Source organism: Bacillus rossius, chromosome 3, assembly GCF_032445375.1.
Source record: "Bacillus rossius redtenbacheri isolate Brsri chromosome 3, Brsri_v3, whole genome shotgun sequence".
NCBI classification, from domain to species: domain Eukaryota; kingdom Metazoa; phylum Arthropoda; class Insecta; order Phasmatodea; family Bacillidae; genus Bacillus; species Bacillus rossius.
In genome coordinates, this window is record NC_086332.1 from 23,356,157 (window position 1) to 23,376,882 (window position 20,726).

The 20,726-nt window shown below is 36.0% G+C and overlaps 1 protein-coding gene across 2 annotated transcripts in view; it reads left to right on the forward strand.

Moving 5' to 3' along the window:
- LOC134530346 (fidgetin-like protein 1) overlaps positions 1-19,249 on the forward strand; it is a 30,292-nt gene extending 11,043 nt beyond the window's left edge. The window contains exons 4-11 of one of the 2 annotated variants that reach the window (XM_063365099.1): positions 240-454; positions 2,765-2,907; positions 3,434-3,620; positions 8,106-8,332; positions 9,395-9,509; positions 11,962-12,090; positions 14,427-14,618; positions 18,973-19,249. In XM_063365099.1, coding sequence (XP_063221169.1) covers positions 240-454; positions 2,765-2,907; positions 3,434-3,620; positions 8,106-8,332; positions 9,395-9,509; positions 11,962-12,090; positions 14,427-14,618; positions 18,973-19,122 — 1,358 coding nt within the window. In that variant the 3' untranslated portion in view covers positions 19,123-19,249. Of the gene's footprint in view, positions 1-239; positions 455-2,764; positions 2,908-3,433; positions 3,625-8,105; positions 8,333-9,394; positions 9,510-11,961; positions 12,091-14,426; positions 14,619-18,972 lie in introns of both variants that reach the window. The other variant, XM_063365098.1, reaches the window with a different exon arrangement.
- The last annotated feature ends 1,477 nt before the right edge of the window (positions 19,250-20,726 follow it).

The following is a 20,726-nucleotide window of genomic DNA, read 5'->3' on the forward strand; positions in this document are numbered from 1 at the left end:
TTACCTGCTTGATAATCGGGAGACCTGGGTTTGATTCCCCAAAGGGGTGGGAAGAGTAATAGACTTACGGAACCTTCTCTTGGTCTGTAGGCCTGCCTTCATTAAAGTGGAGACTTTTACAAGCCCTTCAAATAAATAAATATTTCTATATGTGTACCTGCATTTTATCAAAAGGCATCCTTTGCATTTAAAAATTGTAAAAATTAAAAAATTTCCCGATGTTTTAATTGTGTGTCTAGTTCCTGGTACAGAACGGAGTGTGTTTGGGTGGAGGAATCAAAATGCACCCTCCACCAGCAGTGCACTGGTTGCCCCCCGAGGTCAAGGCAGCAGCGACCTTGCTGGCGGGAGGAACTGGAATGCCTCCACCGCTACTAGGCAGAAAGACATGGGCAGGGAGGCAGACGGTGACGAACGAGGACATTCCATGTTTCGCACAGCAAAGGATGAACTGGTGAGCATGTCAGCCCTGGCGTACTGACTGATGAAGTTGTTGACCTCTAGAGGACTTCATATGACCGTTACTTCACGTAGATGTAATGCCTGGGTGCCACCATTTGTTGATGGGCACACGAACCTGGTGTCGAGAGGCTCTCTCTCTCAAGGTTGACGTGACTCAAATCGCCTCTTGAAAGCTACCTTATTCCTCCTGACCTGGCCCGCTCTGAGCGTTGAGCACTCTTACTCAAGGAACTTATCTAGTGGGCTCTTAAAGGCGTCCCACACTCCTGGTACTAGAGATCATTCACATGTGGTAAATAACTTGAAGCAACTCTCGATTAACATGCTTTATTCACCAGAATGATCTAAACGTCCCTCATACATTTTTTAATTAATTGATAAAATTCCTCACTGGATAATGGGTATGTTTTGTGTTCATCACCTTCGTAGCTGACAAGATTACCAGTTTGATGACAAAGTCTCAGAAAAGAGTTAAAGAATATTTATTGAAAGTAATTAATGTAGTTTGAAGTGTGAAAACAGAAAGACTAGTCGGTGATGGCGAGCGATGAAGTCCTCGGTGTGTTGACACGTCATACCTCGGGTAGTGGTGGCTGCAGCCTGGAACAGATATAACAAAATGGCCACTGACTAGGTCGCTCGCTGATGGCAGCAAACATTAAAGTAAATAACACACAAAATGCTTCGCATAATTAAAACATAAAGTTTTGTTAAACACTTTATAATAACTGTATTTAAATTTATATGTTCAAAAAGTGTACTGCTGCTCAAGGGTTGTTCAGGAATGTTGAAGTCTGCCTGGAGACAGTAGAATTATTATACGTACTGTGTTTTATCGCATAATCATCGCACACGCATAATCGCCGCACCGTTATTTTAGGACATCAAAATTTGGAGAAAAGATTTCTCGCATATCATCGCATTATGTTTTAGATTCCGGTAGTTTTCCCGTGTAAATCAATGTATTTTAAATTTGAACTCTAATATTCATTCATATATTACCACTTAAATATTTAATTAACAGAAATATGAAGTTGTCTGATGTGTAAATTTTCTTTTAAAGACGTTTTAAAATGTTATAACGTTTATCTTTTCGTCTTCGTCGCCGCTGTGTACCACTTATAAAAATGTAGCCAGCGCTAGTTGGCATCATTCATATTTGGGTTATGTTGATTGCCCTATGCGCATGTAGTCGAATATCGATACAGATAGCTCACCGATTGCATGCTTTACGAGTGCTCTATCCAGTGCCAAGTTAACTACATTCGATAGCCCGCGCTTTCTCGTGTTGTGTACTACAACAATAGTTATACATTCCGACTCACGTTCGCGTTACAGCTTTGGGTTTTCTACTTAAAGTTGAATAAAATGTTTTTGTTGCGTGACTTATTAATTTAAATTGTTTGGAGTGCATTTGTATACTCTATTTTTTTTAAATAAAAGTACTTTCCAAGCATATGTTCTGTTTTTACAAATAATTTTACCTAAAAAAAATATTTTTTTTTCGAATAATAGTCGCACCCTTACTTTTCAAACTTTATTTTAGTATAAAATGTGTTACGATTATATGATAAAACAGGGTATTTATTTAGTGGTCAATAATGTGGTTAATATGAACAAGACTCTTGGGGAATAAAAATAAGTAAATTACAATATTATATTTTACTGTTAACTTCATGCTGAATCCAAAAGCTTTGTCCACCCCCTCTTACGGGTCGGTGGCACTGTTGTTACCATGTATTGTCACATCAGGTTTAATATCAATAAAAGCAAACTATTATTGAGTCATAAAATTGTGTTGGCTAGAAGCCACATTTTCTCAAGTCTGAATATTGATTCTTGAAAGAATGCTTCAAATCCAAATCTAGATCTCAAGAGTCACAAATAAAATAATATATGATAAAAAAAATTTTTAGTTTTGAAGAAACCATTTGTATTTTTAAAATAAAAATTGTATATTTGCATGTTAAAGAAATTTTGTGTGTCTAATATTTTCTGCGAACCATTCCCAGAGCTTTGTAGCTGGTAGCAGATAAAAACATTTCTTTAATAGCTTCTGTAGTAGAGACAAATAATATAACCCTTGTCAAACACAGGTGCTAAGGTTTGAATTTTCCTTCCTTAAATATTTTTCTTTCTAGTAATAAAATTAGTTGGTATTTAAGGATTTGATTAATCCATCTTTAGTATTAACATCAATAAATTTATCATTTTGATTTTCTGTAGATCTTGAACTCTGTGTATGGTTCCCTTTGGCACTCCTTTAATAATAACTAATTGATTAAATCTCTGCTCATTGTAGGCAATGCAGAACATAAAAAATTTTGGCTCCAATCGTAACTCTGGACCCCAAATTAACAGTTATGGTTGCCAAAAGAAGTCTCTTGGAGCGAAACGTGGGGTCTTCAAGAAGTTCATACCACCTGTAAAGCCTACTGCTGAAGAGTAAGTGCTGGAATTGCTCATATAATAAGTTTGGCTTATTAATTATAATTGATTGTTGTTAATAATCAGGGGTTCTATAATGCTAGTAATTATCTGTTAAATTAATTAGTGATAAGTTAATTTACTTTTAATTTCAATGCATTCCTGTGCACTCTGCCACAGTCTGCAATTGTTTAGTTCCTATTTTTCCATGAAAAAAAAACTTATACCTGCAGCTTAAATGATTTACGGAAACTATTAATCAGTAGTTACAACACATATGACAGTAGTGATATCTTGGTGTAATTGTTGGAAGGTGAAAGCCAGTTTTAAATTTCTAATTTTTTTCTTTGGTTAGCTGTAAATTCACCATTTATACTGTGCATATAACTTTTGAATTAAGTTTACTAAAATATGAGATACATAATTTGGTTATAGTAACATTAAGTTCTATACAGCTAGCTTCCAAGTTTTTGGTTTGTTTGAATGTTAATTTTTTCATTATAATATATATTTATATGAATGTATTTTTTTTTTGTGCTGATAGTGATTTTGGTGGGCAGTTTGGTAAGACATCATCCAATGATGAGGATTCACAACAGGAAGTGGATGAGAGACTTAAAAACATTGACCCAAAAATGATTGAGCTGATACGAAACGAGATCATGGACATTGGTGCACAAGTAACATGGGACGACATAGCAGGTCTGGAGTTTGCCAAAACCACTATACAGGCAAGTTTGATGGGATTGATTGCCTTGTGGATTATTTAATACTACATTGTACAGATTTTTTATGCTAATGATAATTTGTATTTATTAATTTGTTTGTGACAGCATAAAATTGATGTTATGAAAAATTTTGATTCAGCTTGAAGTGTTAAAAAAATGTCCTCAGAATACAGTACGTATAACCCCTCTCGTCTGCCCTTGGCTGGTCCGCCACTCTGGTTGATCCGACCGTGCTCGAGCCAAACTTGTCCTGACTCATCTGTGACTCACCGCCTGCAGCGCCATTGTTGTTTACTTGCTGTTATCGCTTCTCTGCTTTAGTGCTTGCTCATCTCTCATGTTGTGCATGTTTTTTTGAACTGTACTGTGTAGTTTTTAGTACTTATTGTTCATTGGTTTTATGACAGTGTTCTTCTGTGACTTGATGTAAGTTTTTGTACATACGCAATTGCTTAGCAATGGCGTATGTCCAAAAACTTACATCAAGTCATGCACTCCCATTGCACAAATCTTTCAAAGATAATAGTGTTCTTCTGTGTTTGTGAATGTATTTATTTTACAAAGTGTATAGTTGTGTGTGTTTTATCAACATGTCAGGAGTGAAACATAAACACGTTACTCTTTAATTAAATTAAAAATAAACAGTGCTACAAAGACTGTACACAGGGGAATCACTCCAAAAAATTGCCAAGAAACTCAGAGTAGGCGTTACGACAGTAAAAGATTCGAAAAGAAACCGGAACAACGTTGAATCATATACAGTGACGATAGATGGTGAAAACACTGTTAAGAATCGCAAAACATTGAAAAAGCCTAAACTTGAACTGCTTGACAACACATTGTGGATGTGGTTCTGCCAAGAAAGAAGGAAAGGAACCCAGATATCTGGGCCCATTATAAAAGAAAAGGCAATAGCTTTGCACATAAAAACTATAAGCCAAAAATGAGTTTGCAGCTAGTGGATGCTGGATGGATTGCTGGAAAACCTGTCATGGCATACAATTTGTTTCAATTTCTTGTGAAAAACTATTTGCTGATGCCGAGACAGCAAAAGTGAAGTTTCAAGAAATTGTCAAAGAATATAAACTGTTACCTTGCCAAGTCTATAACATAAACTATAAAATGCCTATACTATACTTATAGGCCTAAACTATAAAATGCTGCCAAACAAAACGCTCACTGCATCAAATGAAACCATGGCAGGAACGAAACTTGTGAAAGGTAGGCTAACCGTTGCTCCTTGCAGCAATGCTGATGGTACACACAAGCTTCCCCTGTTTGTTATTGGCAAACCTAAGAAGCCTAGGGCATTCAAAAACATCCTTGCCAATTTAGTACCTCAATCAAAAATCTGCTTTGATGGATTGCAATCTTTTCAACTCTTGTTTTTTTCGATGAGTTCATTCCATCTGTTGAAAAGGACTTGAAACATAAAAAAGCTCCCTGTTAGTGCTCTATTGCTGTTGGATAACACACCATCACATCCATCTGAGGAGGAATTAGTAGTGAAAGGGGACATTAAAGTATCTTCCTTCCACCAAATGTCACATCACTTATCCAACCAAAGAATCAGGGAGTTATAGAATGGTGAAAGAGGCAGTATCACAGAAAGTACATCAGCTCAACTTTAGAAAAGTCAAAGAAGGTTGTAACATATTTGAAGCTATGAAGTCTCTCAACATCAAAGATGCTATTTATACGTTTGCTGAGTCATGGAAGGTACTGAAACCTGACACGCTGTGAAAATCTTGGCATAAGGGGTTGGAAATTATGACCGAAAGTGACCAGATCGAAGACGAGCAAAACAACGATGCGCAGAATATTGTTAGAGATTTACATGACAGTGAAGTTGAGGAGTGGATTGCCCAGTGTGTCAAAGACTGCGAAACCATTGAAGAGCTCGGTGACAACCAGATTATTGCCTGTTTTGGAAAATAATGAAGAAACTGTGAACGAAGAATAGGATGGTGATTATAACGAACCCCCCGGATTTCACACACCGACACCAAGAATGCTTTTGATATTGCCCTTCAGTACATCAAGCAGAACTCAACCTCAACACATCTGGACATTTTGTGGATCAAGAAATGGAGGAACACTGTAGCTAAGTCTATAATTTAATCTGCTAAACAAAAATCTATAACTTTTTTTTTTGTAATTAATTTTTATATTAGGCTATCTTCAATTTTTACAGTATTTATGTGTGTACAGTATATATGTATAGTATGTATTACCCTTTTTTCAATGATAATAACAGCTTTTGTGCAGTGTATTGCAATATTTTTAATGTAGAGAACAATACAGTTATTTTTGGGTTCACAGATTGTTTGTTTTTCTGTAAATCCGTATTTTTCTGTATTTTATTATAACCCAACCTTTTTTTGCATTCCGACCATACCCCCAGTCCCAAAGCTGATGGATTAGAGAGGTTCTACTGTATTTTTGGTTAGTAAGTAATGTGTTATACAAAACTACAGTATTTACCCGCAGAAGGGTCGCACCTTTAATTTTTGGCAAAAAAAATTTAACATTTTCAACATTAGGGTCACCCTCATATAAGTGTTGCACCGTATATCTGTCTTCACTAGAGTTCTTGGTTACAGATTCTACTTTGTTTGTTTACTACAGGAGTGTATGACAACCTACTTCTCTCTCACTTCTCTCCTCCCACCTCCAACATATTTATGACCCCTTGAATTCCTGCACTAACAAAAAGACAAAAGAAGAAGACTGCTATTTGTAAATACCTTTGTTTCTCTTTAATATATTATATTTTAATTTTTTACCCATCCCCCCTTTGCCGCGGAGAAAGAAGAGGCGGCAAGCTACGCTTTGTCAGTTCCTTCTATGAAAACCAGCACTCATGTTACCAGCAAACTTGTGCGGGCTGGAGGAATATAAATGGTGCACTTATAAATACCAACAGAATGTTCAGTTAAAAGCGTGGGAAATCTCATGCAAAAAGAATAATGTTTGAGCACAGTTGCATCGTAAACACCTGTAAGATGGACACGTTAATTGTGTTGGGTGCCAGTTGCCGGACAACGATGAGAGGGAGTGAGAACCATCAACACTGCTAAATAGCCTTAGACGACACATACATGCACTCACACTCTTGCTCTTCACACTACTGTTGAGATATTTTGTTTAAACAAATTATACTTACTCGTGGAGTTATATGTATTAAAAACCAACTTATTTGTGCACATATTAAACCATACAGTACAATATTATTATTTTTTTATTGAAAAACTCACATATGGGAAGCACTATATATTTTAATCTAAAAATGGGCATTAATACAGTAACTTTGGACTCCTAAGATGTTACATCTTGTGAGGTGTTAGTTTGGGGAAGTTGTTACATTCCAGAGTTGACCCGGCAAGGCAACCCGGAATAATAACAAATACACATGAACACTGTTAAAGTTTCGTTTATATTTTTAAAAAAATTTCTTGTTACAAGTTACATTTTGTATCGTGAGTTGCTGCAGCCGGACGTCACACTGGTCCGACGACGACACAACTGATAAAATATGAATGACTGTCGACTGCCGTCCACTGCTGACTGTAGACAACAACTGACTGCTACTGAACAAACACCACACAGTTACCGTCCCTTTACAAGATACAACAAAGGGAGGCAACCCAGTGGGCCGACCGACCAATCACATTATTTCCTGAAAAATACTGGCATGGGGAGACCCATCACGTCACCTCAAAGTTCGCACTGATTGGCTGGTGAGACTGCGCGCAGCGAAAGTTCCAGTTTCTTGGTGCGCAGTTACATGTCCGCGTGCTGGGATTTTCCAACGACGCACTGTCTTGAGGTGTGACAAATAACCTGCTGGCAGTGTGTCGCGCCCATGTCCTTTCTTTTCACTCCTTGTATGTTCTCGAAATTTACTGTTTTACTTTCCATACTATTCTTTAAAATATATAAAGAACATTAATAATATACTTGTTAATTTTAAATTATAAAGTATGACAAATAATAAAACACTACTAAACATAACCTAAAGTAATAATAATCATTAAAACATGAACAAAATATTGAAAATAAAAATAATTATTAAAATATTCATGAAAACATTAAACTTAAAATAGTCTTCTTCGAATGTGAAAAATAGTAGAGGGCGGGAATTCTGCAATGTTACAAAGTAGGGTAAAGAAGCCAAAGACAAATGTCTTTAGGTCTTTCAGTTTTTATTCAGACAGCAGCAGATGCACACAACAGTGTCATGATATTTACAATTTTAGAAGAGGTGATGTGTTGCTGGGCTGTGCCGAATCGGCACTATTTGATTCCGCAGGGCTCCGTCTATTATTTGGCTTTGCCTGACCATTTCGAGTAACCAGTTTGCATCAAACTATAGGGTCAAGCTCAAACGACATATGGCCTGCTCTATAGGTCTTTTCAGTTACACGGATTTTTCAGTGTCTGATCTAGTCGTAAGTTTTAAGAACAGCTCATTGACTTGATTGCCAGGAAGCGGTGGTGTGGCCACTGCTGCGACCCGACATATTCACCGGGCTGCGTCGCCCGCCGAAGGGCATACTGCTGTTTGGGCCTCCGGGCACGGGGAAGACGCTGATTGGCAAGTGCATCGCATCGCAGTCGCGATCCACGTTCTTCAGCATCAGCGCCTCGTCCCTCACCTCGAAGTGGATCGGGGAGGGGGAGAAGATGGTGCGTGCACTTTTCGCGGTGGCAAGGTACGATGGCGACTCACGTGTCGCTTGTTAGCTGTTGGGTCGTAGGAACTTGCTTGTCAGAACACTATGGTAAAATGAAAACCCAGAGCAATTTTAATTGTTTCATGCTTTGATTAACACTGTAGATATCTGCTTGATTTAATGTTTGCTTGGCGTTCATGCATTTATCTGTAAAATAGCATAAATATGTTGTGAAAGTGTATTCCTGCTAATCTTAACACTTGGAATCTACATTCATTGCTTAATCTCTGCATCTTTCGGAAAAGATTGCACATGCACATTGTCTGGAAAATACATAGACATGTTAGCAGAAAGTTAAGAAAAGTTGTGTCATTTGTAAATATATTTGTACGGGTACTTGAATTGGTACCTACTTTTTTTTCTGCGCATATTATAAGAAGAATTGTAATAATAACTACATTTTTATGATGATTCTGCGATTTATTAATTTCATGTTATCGTGGAGGCATACAGTTCATATATCCCATACCAATTCTAAATTTTGTCTTGGTGGGGTGAATAATTTTTATTAGAAAGGAAATCTTCAGCAAGGCTCTTAGAATTTTTTTATCATGTGAACATGAAATAACAATGGTTCGACAAGAAGAATCAGCTTTTGCAAAGACACTTTTTCATTCTATGTAATTCATTGATTAGCTCTACAAAAGTGTTTTTGCTGCCTTTTTTTAAGATACCAAGAGGGTGGAGAGTGTCGCGAATGAAACTTAATTGGTGGGTACCTCAGTAAACTTTGGAATAATTGTGTTGCGCGGGAGCCAACAGGAGTGGTTGGGCGTCTAAACTTTCTGGTCCAGGATTCTGACTTGTTTCAGAAAGAGCTGGTGACCAACAACTAAACATTTTCAAACGACAAAACTGATTTTTTGTATGCTGTTCAGTCTGCTCTTGTATGGCTGCGAGTTTCCACAGATATGTTGCTTGCAGGATGTAGACAAACTTTTTTAAGTGCATTTTGAGCCTCTGTACCCACCCTCCTCCCAAACCTGTCCAAACTGTAACTGACCACCTCGAGGTTGCGGTTTTAGCTGTGTCGTCCCCCAGGTGCCATCAACCAGCCGTGGTCTTCATAGATGAAATAGATTCTCTGCTATCTCAAAGGAACGACACGGAGCATGAAAGCTCTCGTCGAATGAAAACTGAGTTTCTTGTGCAGTTGGTAAGTTAAAACCTCTTATTGTTTAATAGTTATGAAGAGTAAACAAATTCAAAGAAAATTTTCATGATAAAGCGTGTCTTTTCGTGAATACCAGCCACCTACTACCACCATCCTTCTATTCTTATCTATATTCTACAGATTTATTTTAGTCTTGTTATGATATCAATCTGTTTTGGCAGTGCTTGCTTGTGTATATTTTCATGCGTGCTATACAGGCTACAATGAATTAGAAAGGACTCCCATTAAGTCCAATGGGTTGGAGTCGCCAATGTAGGTATCTCAAAAACCCACAGTTTTAGTACTTAGTAATGAAAGTGCTTTATATTGAACTGTGCTGATACTGCCAATTAGTTCTTATGATTTACTTTCTTATGAACTGTTGTCATATTTGGTGTGACTGGAATTTGTGATGGTGGTTAACCAAGAACTGAGAACCAAACCGAGTACAGGGAAAAACGTAGAACTGACACATCACAAGTGAGAAATCCTTATAAGTGAATTTCATTATAATGAGTTTGCACTGTATTTCATTTTCCTAATCTGGGGTTGGGGAGCTGCTCAATATACAGGCTATTGTACGTTGATACACTTGTGACTGAAAAATTGGTCACTATAGTGAAAATTACGTAAAACTGAATAATTATTTCTAATTTCTTTTACACTAAATCCAATCATGGGAAAATTTATGTCTACTTTTTTGTTTTAAAACCATAAATATTTTTTAGTAAAACTAGACATTTGTATAGTTAGTAGCATGGGCGCAAATCTGTAGGATTTCCAGGGGGGGCCCGTGAATTCTGTAGTTTAAGAATTTTACGCTAGAGGTCAACCGAAACAAGTCTTCTCTTGATGATAAGCTCGTATGTTATACACTTTATTTTTACGTACGTGATGTTAACAATAAAGCAGAGCAACATATGTTTTAGTAATTATTAATTAATGACTATAAGAAGTGATCTCTCAAACATGTTTGAATAATTTGCTAACCTAAATACATAAAATATCCATGAAAAAATCTATAAAAATAATATACTTGAATATAATGCAAATAGATAACACCCCACCCATACATTACCATTTTCCAAAATTTTTTATTCTAATTTCAGATCTTGAAGCAAAATCATTAGCTAATTCATGTAAACTAAGTTCATCCAAACGACACAGCAAATACTAAAAACATAGTAAAATAAATACGTGATTTTTTTGTTCGTTTTTGCTCGATATTGAAAACGGCAACAGGTAGACGCTTGAAATATTCACAGAATATTTAGTTATATATTTACTTTAAAAATAAATGATTAAATTAAAATAAAACAAATATTTAATGGGGGCTCCCATACAACTAACGTGACAACCGAATAAAATTTCACTAAAGATGTATTTCTGTTGCCACTATAACAAGAAATACTAAAACAGAATAAAATAAATATTTAAGTGGGGCTCCCATACAACAGACATGATTTTTTTTGCCGTTTTTATAGATAATGGTATGGAACCCTTCGTGCGCGAGTTCGACTCGCACTTTGTTGGGTTTTTTTTATGCCACATCACATAATTACTGCGATTCAAATGCTGTTCGTGAAATTCTTTGTTCACAGTTTTTGATGCGCCCTAAAAACCCAAAGCGCCAAAGCTAATAAACGGATCAACATCAAATGAACGATCGAATCATATTAAAACCCTTAAAGACTATTTTATTTAGTAAAGGCATCAACCAGGTAAAAAAGAAAATAATTTAATGACACAAATGAAAAATCTCGGAGTTAGAACTATGAAATTTATCCTACAGCTAATTGAACCACATACATTTCTCGGCTTATATTTAGTATAATCAGTATTTTGGCAGTGAATTATTTAGTTAAAATATGCCGCTTGATAAGTTATTAAAGAGACGCGTTTGCTTCCTTATTAACTTAAATACGGATGTGTAACGTTTAAATACTTCTTTCTCACTCTTACTTCTGTTTACTCGTGCAGTGTTGCAGTTATCAAATAACAAATGTTATAAAATGATTACGGAACCCTACCCTAGCTTCGTCCTTTGGAATGAACGGTTTCTAGGAATTAAGGGTTTCAAAGTTCTCACTGGAAAACTCCAAACCATGGCTTTTGCAGAAGGGCTAAGGAAAAATAACTACGGAACTCGAAGGTAGGAATGTAAAGCATGTCAAAGTGTCTGTCGTCGTTGTAAATAATAATCTGATATATATGTTGTGTACACCATTAACTTTAAAATCACGAAGTGGGCCCCCCCAAGGAGGGGCCCATTAATTCCAGGGGGGGCCCGGGCCCCCCTGGCCCCCCCGGGATCTACGCCCATGGTTAGTAGGCATGCAAATTTACAAATTTCAGATTGGTTAAACTTCTTAAAAATTTGAAAATCCATTGTGTTTTTGATAAATTATAGTCTAGAGTGACATTTGCTTGTGGATGAGGAGAACGATGTGAACAGGATGGGGCAACAACTGGAGAAGAAGACAGAATACTGGTGGTGGGGGCCACCAATCGACCCCAGGAGTTGGATGAAGCGGCCAGGAGGCGTCTGGTCAAGAAGCTTTACATTCCTCTTCCCGAGTACCAGGTGATTTGGTAGCTCTTGAACGATGCTGACATTGGAATCCTTCGAATCAACACATTTTTTATGTAACATTCCAGACTGTCTTTAGTGGTAATATATATAAAGCTCTCGATTATTTAGGTTCAGCTTACTGGTTGTTTGTAGGTATGTGGGAAGCTTTGCAAATTAAACTGTAAGCTAGTTGAAGTTAATATAAATTTAAAAAATCTTTAAACAAGCTAGTTGGAGTTAATATAAATGTAAACAATTCCAAATTTTCCAAAGTTGTTTGTATTATAAACAACATTGGACTTGAAAATATAAATACATAAACTAAATAGTAATTACAAGTATCATAGGGCCAGAAATGCAAAGACAAACAATAAATTGATGGATGAATTTATCTTATATAAGGGATTCCCTTGTAGTTATGTGGTCTATAAAAGTTTGAAAATAAATATATTCTTAATTTAATTTGTGAAACGAAATGATTTAATGTCAAATCTACATTTGAATTTATTTAATGTTTTATATATATATATATATACCGTACCATGTTTTCTCGCATAATCGTCACACATTTTATTCTAAAATCAAGTTTGAAAAGTAGGGGTGCGGCGATTATGCGGGGGGAAAAAAATTTTGTAAGGTAAAGTTATTCATAAAAACAAATCCTGTTCATGGAAAGTACGTTTATTAAAAAAAAAAAAAAGGTGGAGTATACAAGAGCACGCCGAACAATTTATATTAATAATTCATTAAACAAAAACCTTTCTTCAACTTTAAATAGAAAAACCAAACTGTAACGCGAACACAAGCTACTTGAATCTGTGACGTGAACCAACGCGTAACTATTGCCGTAGTACACATTTACCACGAAAGAATGCGGGCCATTAAATGTAGTGAACTCGGCTCTTGACAGACAGTGCGCGTTGCATGCAATCGGCGAAATATCAATATTTGACTACATGCGCGCACTCTATACGGGAAGCAACATAACCAAACACGAATGAAGCCAACTAGCGCTGGCTACATGTTCATAAGCGGAAAGCGGTACACCGTGGCGACGCAGATGATCAGATAAAGGAAATAACATTTAAATACTTCTTTAAAAGAAAATTGACACGTCAGACAACTTCGTATTTTCGATAATTAAATAAGTAAGAGGTAATGTCCGAATAAATATTAGATTTCTACTTTAAAATACATCGTTTCATACGGAAAAGATATCTACACCGGTACACCGCGGCGATGCAGACGATCAGATAAAGATAATGTTTGAAAACGTCTTTAAAAGAAATTTACACTTCATTCAACTTCGTATTTCTGTTAATTAAATAAGTAAGTGGTAATTTCCGTATAAATATTAGATTTCTACTTTAAAGTACATTGTTTTATGCGGAAAAGACACCTACACAAAGCGCTCTGCATCTAATAGCGGGACCAAAAACATAATTTGATGTTTACGCGAGAAGTTTTTTTATCCCAATTTTGACGGCCAAAAATATAGGTGCGACGATTATGCGATAAAAGAGGGTATATATATGTTTTATTTTTAGCATTTAAGAATGTTCCATCAGTTATTTAATATTTAACCATTTAATGATAACAGAATTCTATTAGATGAAGATATAGGTATATATGCCTTTTTTTAAACTCCTATAATGAATACCGTCAAACCAAGTATGAACATGTAACTACCAAAATTCAATAAAAAAAAAATAATGCTAACAATGAAATAAAAGGGTATACTTTAAACAACTCTTTTATTTTATTATTTAATTTTTACTAAGTCACCACTTGATCCTCTTTATTCTCCTCCTTGGGTGTAATTAATGATTGTAATGTTCATCATCATGTTCACCTCTAGTTTACTGGTGTTGATGTTCTTCCCGCCTGAGCTGCTTCCTGGGCTTTTCAGGGACTATTTAAGTATGTCCCTAAAAAAAAAAAACACGAGGACTTAGCAGCATTTAAGAATACACTGAGGGATGGTGGGTGGTTCTGTTTCTGTATTACATTTTTAACCTGTATTTTTAGAAGAGAGAAAAGGGCTAATGTATGTTCAGAATAATTTTTTAAGCATGAAATTCCCGCTAAATATTCTTGAAAGCACCCAAGGGTTTCCATTACACCTTTTATCTTCATTTTTCTACCATCTAATGTTATGCTTACCACTACAATCTTCTAGTTGTCCTTTGCACAATGCGTGCCAGTTCACAGCCTTGCGCTCAGAGGCAATACCGTTATAGAAACACCAGGGAGCCTCGTCAACACGAATACACCCCTGACTAGGCGGGCCCCTTAATGAATGAAAGTACACGAGCATAGCCAGGTGAATGCATGTGGTTGTTTGGCAGGCCCGTTGTCACATTGTGCGGAGGCTGATGCTGACCGAGCGGAACAGCCTGAGCGACGGGGACGTGGACGAGGTAGCCAGGCTGACGGAAGGCTATTCTGGGGCAGACATGAAGAGCTTGTGCCAGGAGGCTTCTATGGGTCCCATCCGGTCTTTGGGGTTCTCCCAGATACAGCAACTCAGGCCTGAAGAGGTGGGTTGCCAATTTAAATTACATGTATTTTTTATAGTCTGATGTTTAAAATTTTTTAAACATCTAATTACATTTACTAGTAGTATTAATTTATTATTAATTATTCATACAGAAAACAATAGGGGCGAAATTCATTATTTTCCACGTGAGAAGGAAATCTTTACAAGCACCGTGGAAGTGATGAGCTCTCTCTCCCCACTTGAATTTTCTAGACCAATAAATAGAGCCAAGATTATATGGTTTTATGTGAAATTAGTAGATTTCAAAGAAATAGTGCTATTTTAGCTATTACCATGGTGCAACTTCCAGAAAATCATCAAATCCTTTCAAATTGTTTGTAAATCGTATATTTTTCATCTAAAACTTTTGTCTAAAACAATTTGTGATAATACAAACCAGTATTGCAATGGGTTGAAAAAAAACTGGGGTTGGAATAAGAAAATAAATAAAAACTTCCTTACCATTCACTATCGAATCCATTCTTAATTTGGTTAAACTTTCTAAATGTTGTCTAAAACTTTTGTTAAAATAAATATCATAATATTTATGCTGCATGGAAGGCGAGAAAATGTTTAACCATTTATTGGAGAGTATAAAGATGTCATGTATATTAACTATTAAGTTCTTAAAATGTTCTGGAAATTTATAGAAGTTTCCAAAATACTTCAGAAGAAATAGGTACTTCTAAATCTACCTACACTTGTAGGCTGTGCATAAAGGTATTTTTTTTTAATCTAACATATCTCTATGTGTATTCTATAGTATTTATGAATCTCATTCATTTGTGTCTCCTTTAATCTGAGATGCTTAAAACAGGCCGAATCTTTTACTAATGAGGTTTGAAGTCAAAAAAAAATTTAATAAATTATTTTAATTCACAAATGTTTATATAATTTATAAAGATATACTATATAATTCTCTAAGAAAATTTTATATAATTTTACACTTTTTTTTAGAGATGAAGTACAGTAGAACCCCGATTTTGCGAACACGGATTTAACGAAAACAGCGATTTAACGTAAAGGTTTTCAGGAACCATCAAAAAACACCAATTTATTAAAATAATAATATAGATTTCCAAAAAATGGAAGTAAATAGTAATGGAATCTTATTAAAAATTACACTTGGTGGTGTCAGTAATAGAATGGAGGTACTATATATTAATATGTGTCTTTGCATCATCTGTCCAAATACTAAAAAAATTAAAAAAATTGTTCAAATTGCTTAAAAACTGCGGGCGTTGTAACTGAATTGCGTAGGTGCGTGTCATTGCGCGCGCCTGGATAGATAGACTGTCCGCGACACATGACGTCATGAAGGGTTTCTTTGTCCGCATCCCCCTCCACCTTCTCCATACCTGGCTTGACTCACCACGTTATCTTCCAAATACGCCCGCATAGTAACAGTGCTAGCCAATAATCACACGTTTCCAAATATTCCCTTTCCCATCCTCCAGGTTTTTTCAACTTGTGACCACGTCACACCAATACGCTATTATCATTATTCTCTAGAGGTGTAAAAGTAACGAAAAAAAGCGTCCCCGTATGTATTCGTTACTATAACAATTAGTACTCGTTACTATCGTATCACGTTACATTACTCGTTACTTCTGATACCGCATAACATGCTATGTTATGTTGCAGCAACGAATCGAGTCGTATTGCGTACGCGTACAGTATGACATCGCGTAAATAATAATAAATAGAATATAAATGAACAATATTTGATAATTAAAAGTTTTTGTTAACCAAGAAACAATTAAATCTCATTAGAGCGGCTTTTTTATACTGTCTTTTAAGATAAGAACAAAAAAAAACGTGAAAATACGCGATAATAAAAACATATTTCTAATTTGTAAACAATACTTTCTTACGTTGTTTCTGTTCCAATCTCAAACTTTGTCTACACACACAATACTTTTAATAAACAGTAAAAAACTTTGACGACGAATTTCCAAATTATACTTTACTTAATAAACAAACATCGTTCTTTGTAACGCAAATTCATTGAATATGCGCGCGCATGCGTAAAACATACAATAAATGCGAGTAACGAGATGCAGCCGTGTGTAACGTTTCGTTACTCGTTACTAGATAGCGCACCCGTTACTCAGTACCGAATACATACGGTTTGCTACAGCTTTATTATTCTCAGTAAGAGCTTTGTGCGCTGTGTTTAGTTTTTGGAATACGTTTTTTATAAGTGCTGCGCAGCTCAGCGAACAAAGAGAGCCAGCCGGCGGCTACGCCGCGCCGTAACAGCAGCTGACCGAGTACAATGACCTTTCTCCGCGTACGGTGCGCTATTAACGGAAATTTTCCATCAATTTGCGGCCAATTTTTTAATTTTTGATTTTTTACTGTGACGCAATGTGTATGTAGCTCGTATTTGTTATAAACGCTGCAGGTTGCGACTGTATTTTAATACACTTTAACGTATTTCTTACACTTTACATATTTTTAAACTTTTATTTTATGCCTCATTTTTCACGGTTTCTGAAAATCCGTATGTACGACCGAGGTGTACGTACGAACCGGGGGTCGTACGAGCGAGATTAAAATACGTTGAAGATGCAAAGTTGACGAAGTCTGAGATAGCACGGCAGCACAAGATATCAGCGTCGACCCTGTCTACGATATGGAAACGTAGGGACGCGATTATGAGTGCGGGGGTCATTGAAAATCGGTAAATCGGATTTAACGAAACATCGATTTAGAGTAAACATTTTCGGTAACCATAGCACTTCGTTAAATCGGGGTTCTACTGTAAATAAGATTTTTAATCATGTACACTTGTGGTTTGCAAAATATATTTTATTCTCTGCTACTTTAAGATACATTTATAACAGCAGAATACACCCAAGTTTCAGGAATTACCCACAATGTGACATACTATCTATCCAGATGAATTTGTACTATGTATATAAGTAAGCTGCTTTCTTTATTCCACAATGAACTTATATTATTTATTTTCATCATTATATGATATTAAACTCAACCGTTGAACCATTCTTACAAACAATCCCTGTTGGGCCAAAAAAAAACTTTGTAACATTGATAACCAATTACTAGAGATGGTGATTTATAGCATTAAAAATAATAACATTTAGCATTTTGTAGCATTTATAAAAACAAAATTTAGCCAATTCTCTCATTTTACATTACTGAAGAAAAGTATATTTTTAAAAAGCATTAAATAATACACATATTAATTATTAACAACCACAAAAATAAAGATCTAGCACAACTACAAAGATAGCCTATCTTGGCAGGTTTCCAAACAACTTTTTAGCACTTATGAGTGCAATAAATTGAATACTAAAAATTATAATAAATATTTTTTAGCCGTGTTCATGGCCATAGTTGAAGTTCTTTTTTTTTTTTTTTTTTGCAGCTTGATGTCCCTCAGATTTAATGTGCTTTTCAAGTATATCTTTTTTTTTTCCCACTCCAGACGGCGATTACATAAATTGCATATTAATTAGTATCGTTTTCTTAGAAATGTTCACTTTTGTATTCATTTATGCGATCGCGAATGGAAATTACGTTTCGTCCCATTTTTACCACGAGAAATAACAATATACAACACATTCACGAGTGTGCACGTATTTGTAAACACACCACCTTCCACAGACTACACAAGAACGCGGCTTTCACGTGAAACACAGCCAGAAAATGAGACTGACTATTGTTAGCGCGGAAAAGCAGAGATGTCGCAATATGGTGCCCTAAAAACTTATACTCTGCAAGATGACGGACACTCTTCCAGCTAGTTGTTCTTTGCTTTTTTTACATTCGCGAGGCACGAATGGCCATTCTTCATTCAATATTTACAAACAATAGTGTTGTAAATGACGTGACAATAAGATACTGTGCTGAATACGCCATAAAATGATGGTTTCTCTTGATACTGAACTGAAACGAAATACAATCGGTAAATAAATTGTGTAGAGTGAAGACGAATCAACGTTTTTTACCTTGATTTCGCATTTATCTCGGAATAGTCTAGATTTCGCATTTTATAGCGGAAAAAATATAATTTAGCATATTTTCGCATCTATTTCGTGAAAACGAAAAATCACCATCCCTACCGATAACCGTATTTAGTACTAAACAAATGCTTGGCATTGTATTTCTTATGTTACTTCTAGTGACTGAAAAAATTTGGTATTATTGACAGTATTTTACTAACAATTTTTTATTAATGTGGTTTCACTTCAATTGTGTTGACTGCCTTTAATGTTATAAGATTATAAAAGGTGTGTTCATCTTTATAATCAGCATTAAAATTTTTTTTTTTTTTGTTATCTCGTCTCCGTTGTTCTTAACGGTTGTTCACGTTGTTGTTCCTCAAGGTACGGCCTGTGCTAGTGGAAGACTTCAGGGCTGCTCTGACGCGCGTCAGAGCCAGCGTGTCATCGAGTGACCTGGATACTTACGTGGTGTGGGACAAGCAGTACGGGTCTGGCGGCATAGCAGTCGCGCAGTCTCACTGCATGGGCTGACTTCTCTGCAACTTGGTGTATTTTGAAATATTTACTGAATTTTAAACTGTTCCGTTTGTTTCTTCAGAGTATTTAATTTGTTTTCACCATTCTAATTAAACAATGAAAACTGTCTACACACAAAAAATTTCCGAGTTGTGTTTTATCAGTGCAGTGAGGGTTGTAGTTTCTCAGTCAGTTAGGTAAGTACTAATAGTACTATATCTTTTTTCTCTTGAATAAGCTCCCACTTTGCTGCGAAAGGGAAGACATCTATGGATCTCTACATATAACAAAAGCCCAATGTCTAATGCAGTGCAAAATAATGTTGCAAACAAAATAATAATAATTGATGGAACTTGTAAACACAGTAACTGATGGCACTTAAGTAATATTTATCAATTGGTGTCATAAAAAACCTAACAATTTGGTAAAACACATGGTATCTGATAAGAAGCATACAGTTTATAAGAAACTATATTTTGTGTAGTACTAAAACATTATTTTATAGTGAAAACTCATTTTTATACCTGGGGGAAAAAAAAAAGCACAGTTTATATTTTAAATAATAAAAGTACATTCGACTGAGCTGTATCTAACTGTAAAACATCTTGTAGGTTCCTGAAAATTTATATATATTAAGTAAAAATTCCTCTTAAGTAAGTAAGTTTCTTTGTACACTTGCCCCTCCAAGTAAAGCTTTAATTTGTTCCACGAAAACAGAGCACTAATTAAATACTGTTATTCCACAAGTGTGTATGTTCAGTCGCCCCTGCCAGCGGAACAAACTCGCCGGCCGCCAGCTAGTCAACAAACCAACCCTCCCAACCTTGAGAATAGTCGCTAGCCTGACTCAGTTTGTTTCAAACTTTGCATTTATTATTAATATTATAAAAGCCATTGTAAAAAGGACATACAGCTGTAATGTAAATTGATTATGTTTTTATTAAGACAAGTGAACCATTAAAAATTATCTAAATAAAAGGTTTTTCTACGTACCAATTTTTTTTTCTGCCTTTTGTAACGACTTGATTCTTTCTCGCCCCTCGCACCATTACCTTCCAGCAGTCTGTCAGATAGTGGCCCGGGGCAGGCAATCTGTTCCGTAGGGAGCCTTCAACTTTACCCACTGACAACTTATTTCTGGTAATTATAATAATTCATTCCACCCAAACCTTTTATTATCTTCTCCCCCAGTGTTACCGGATCATTTTGTGGTGCAGGGCCTAACCTTACCTCTAACATTTTCACCTCACCATGTAACCATGCCTTGAGGTTAACAACTTAATAGGACTGGCTGACTCCTGAGGAATGTGTTTTAATTATAGGCCGCATGTACCAATTAACTTGTTACGGAGATTCACGACTAGATAGCTGAGTCTGATTCACGGTGGACTTTGAACATACTGGATTAGCCGCCTCCAATCAACCTCCCCCTTCCCCCCCTCTTTAAGACAGCCACTATGACTAGTGATTAGCATAATGAGTAATATGTCTTGAGAAGCCAGGACGCCACTAGTCAGCAAGTGCCATGTCTGTAGAATGCAAATTACGTGTCAAACTACATGTTCAGAAAACCTACAATCATTTATCAGTTTTAATTAGTCATAGCCAGGAATCAGTGC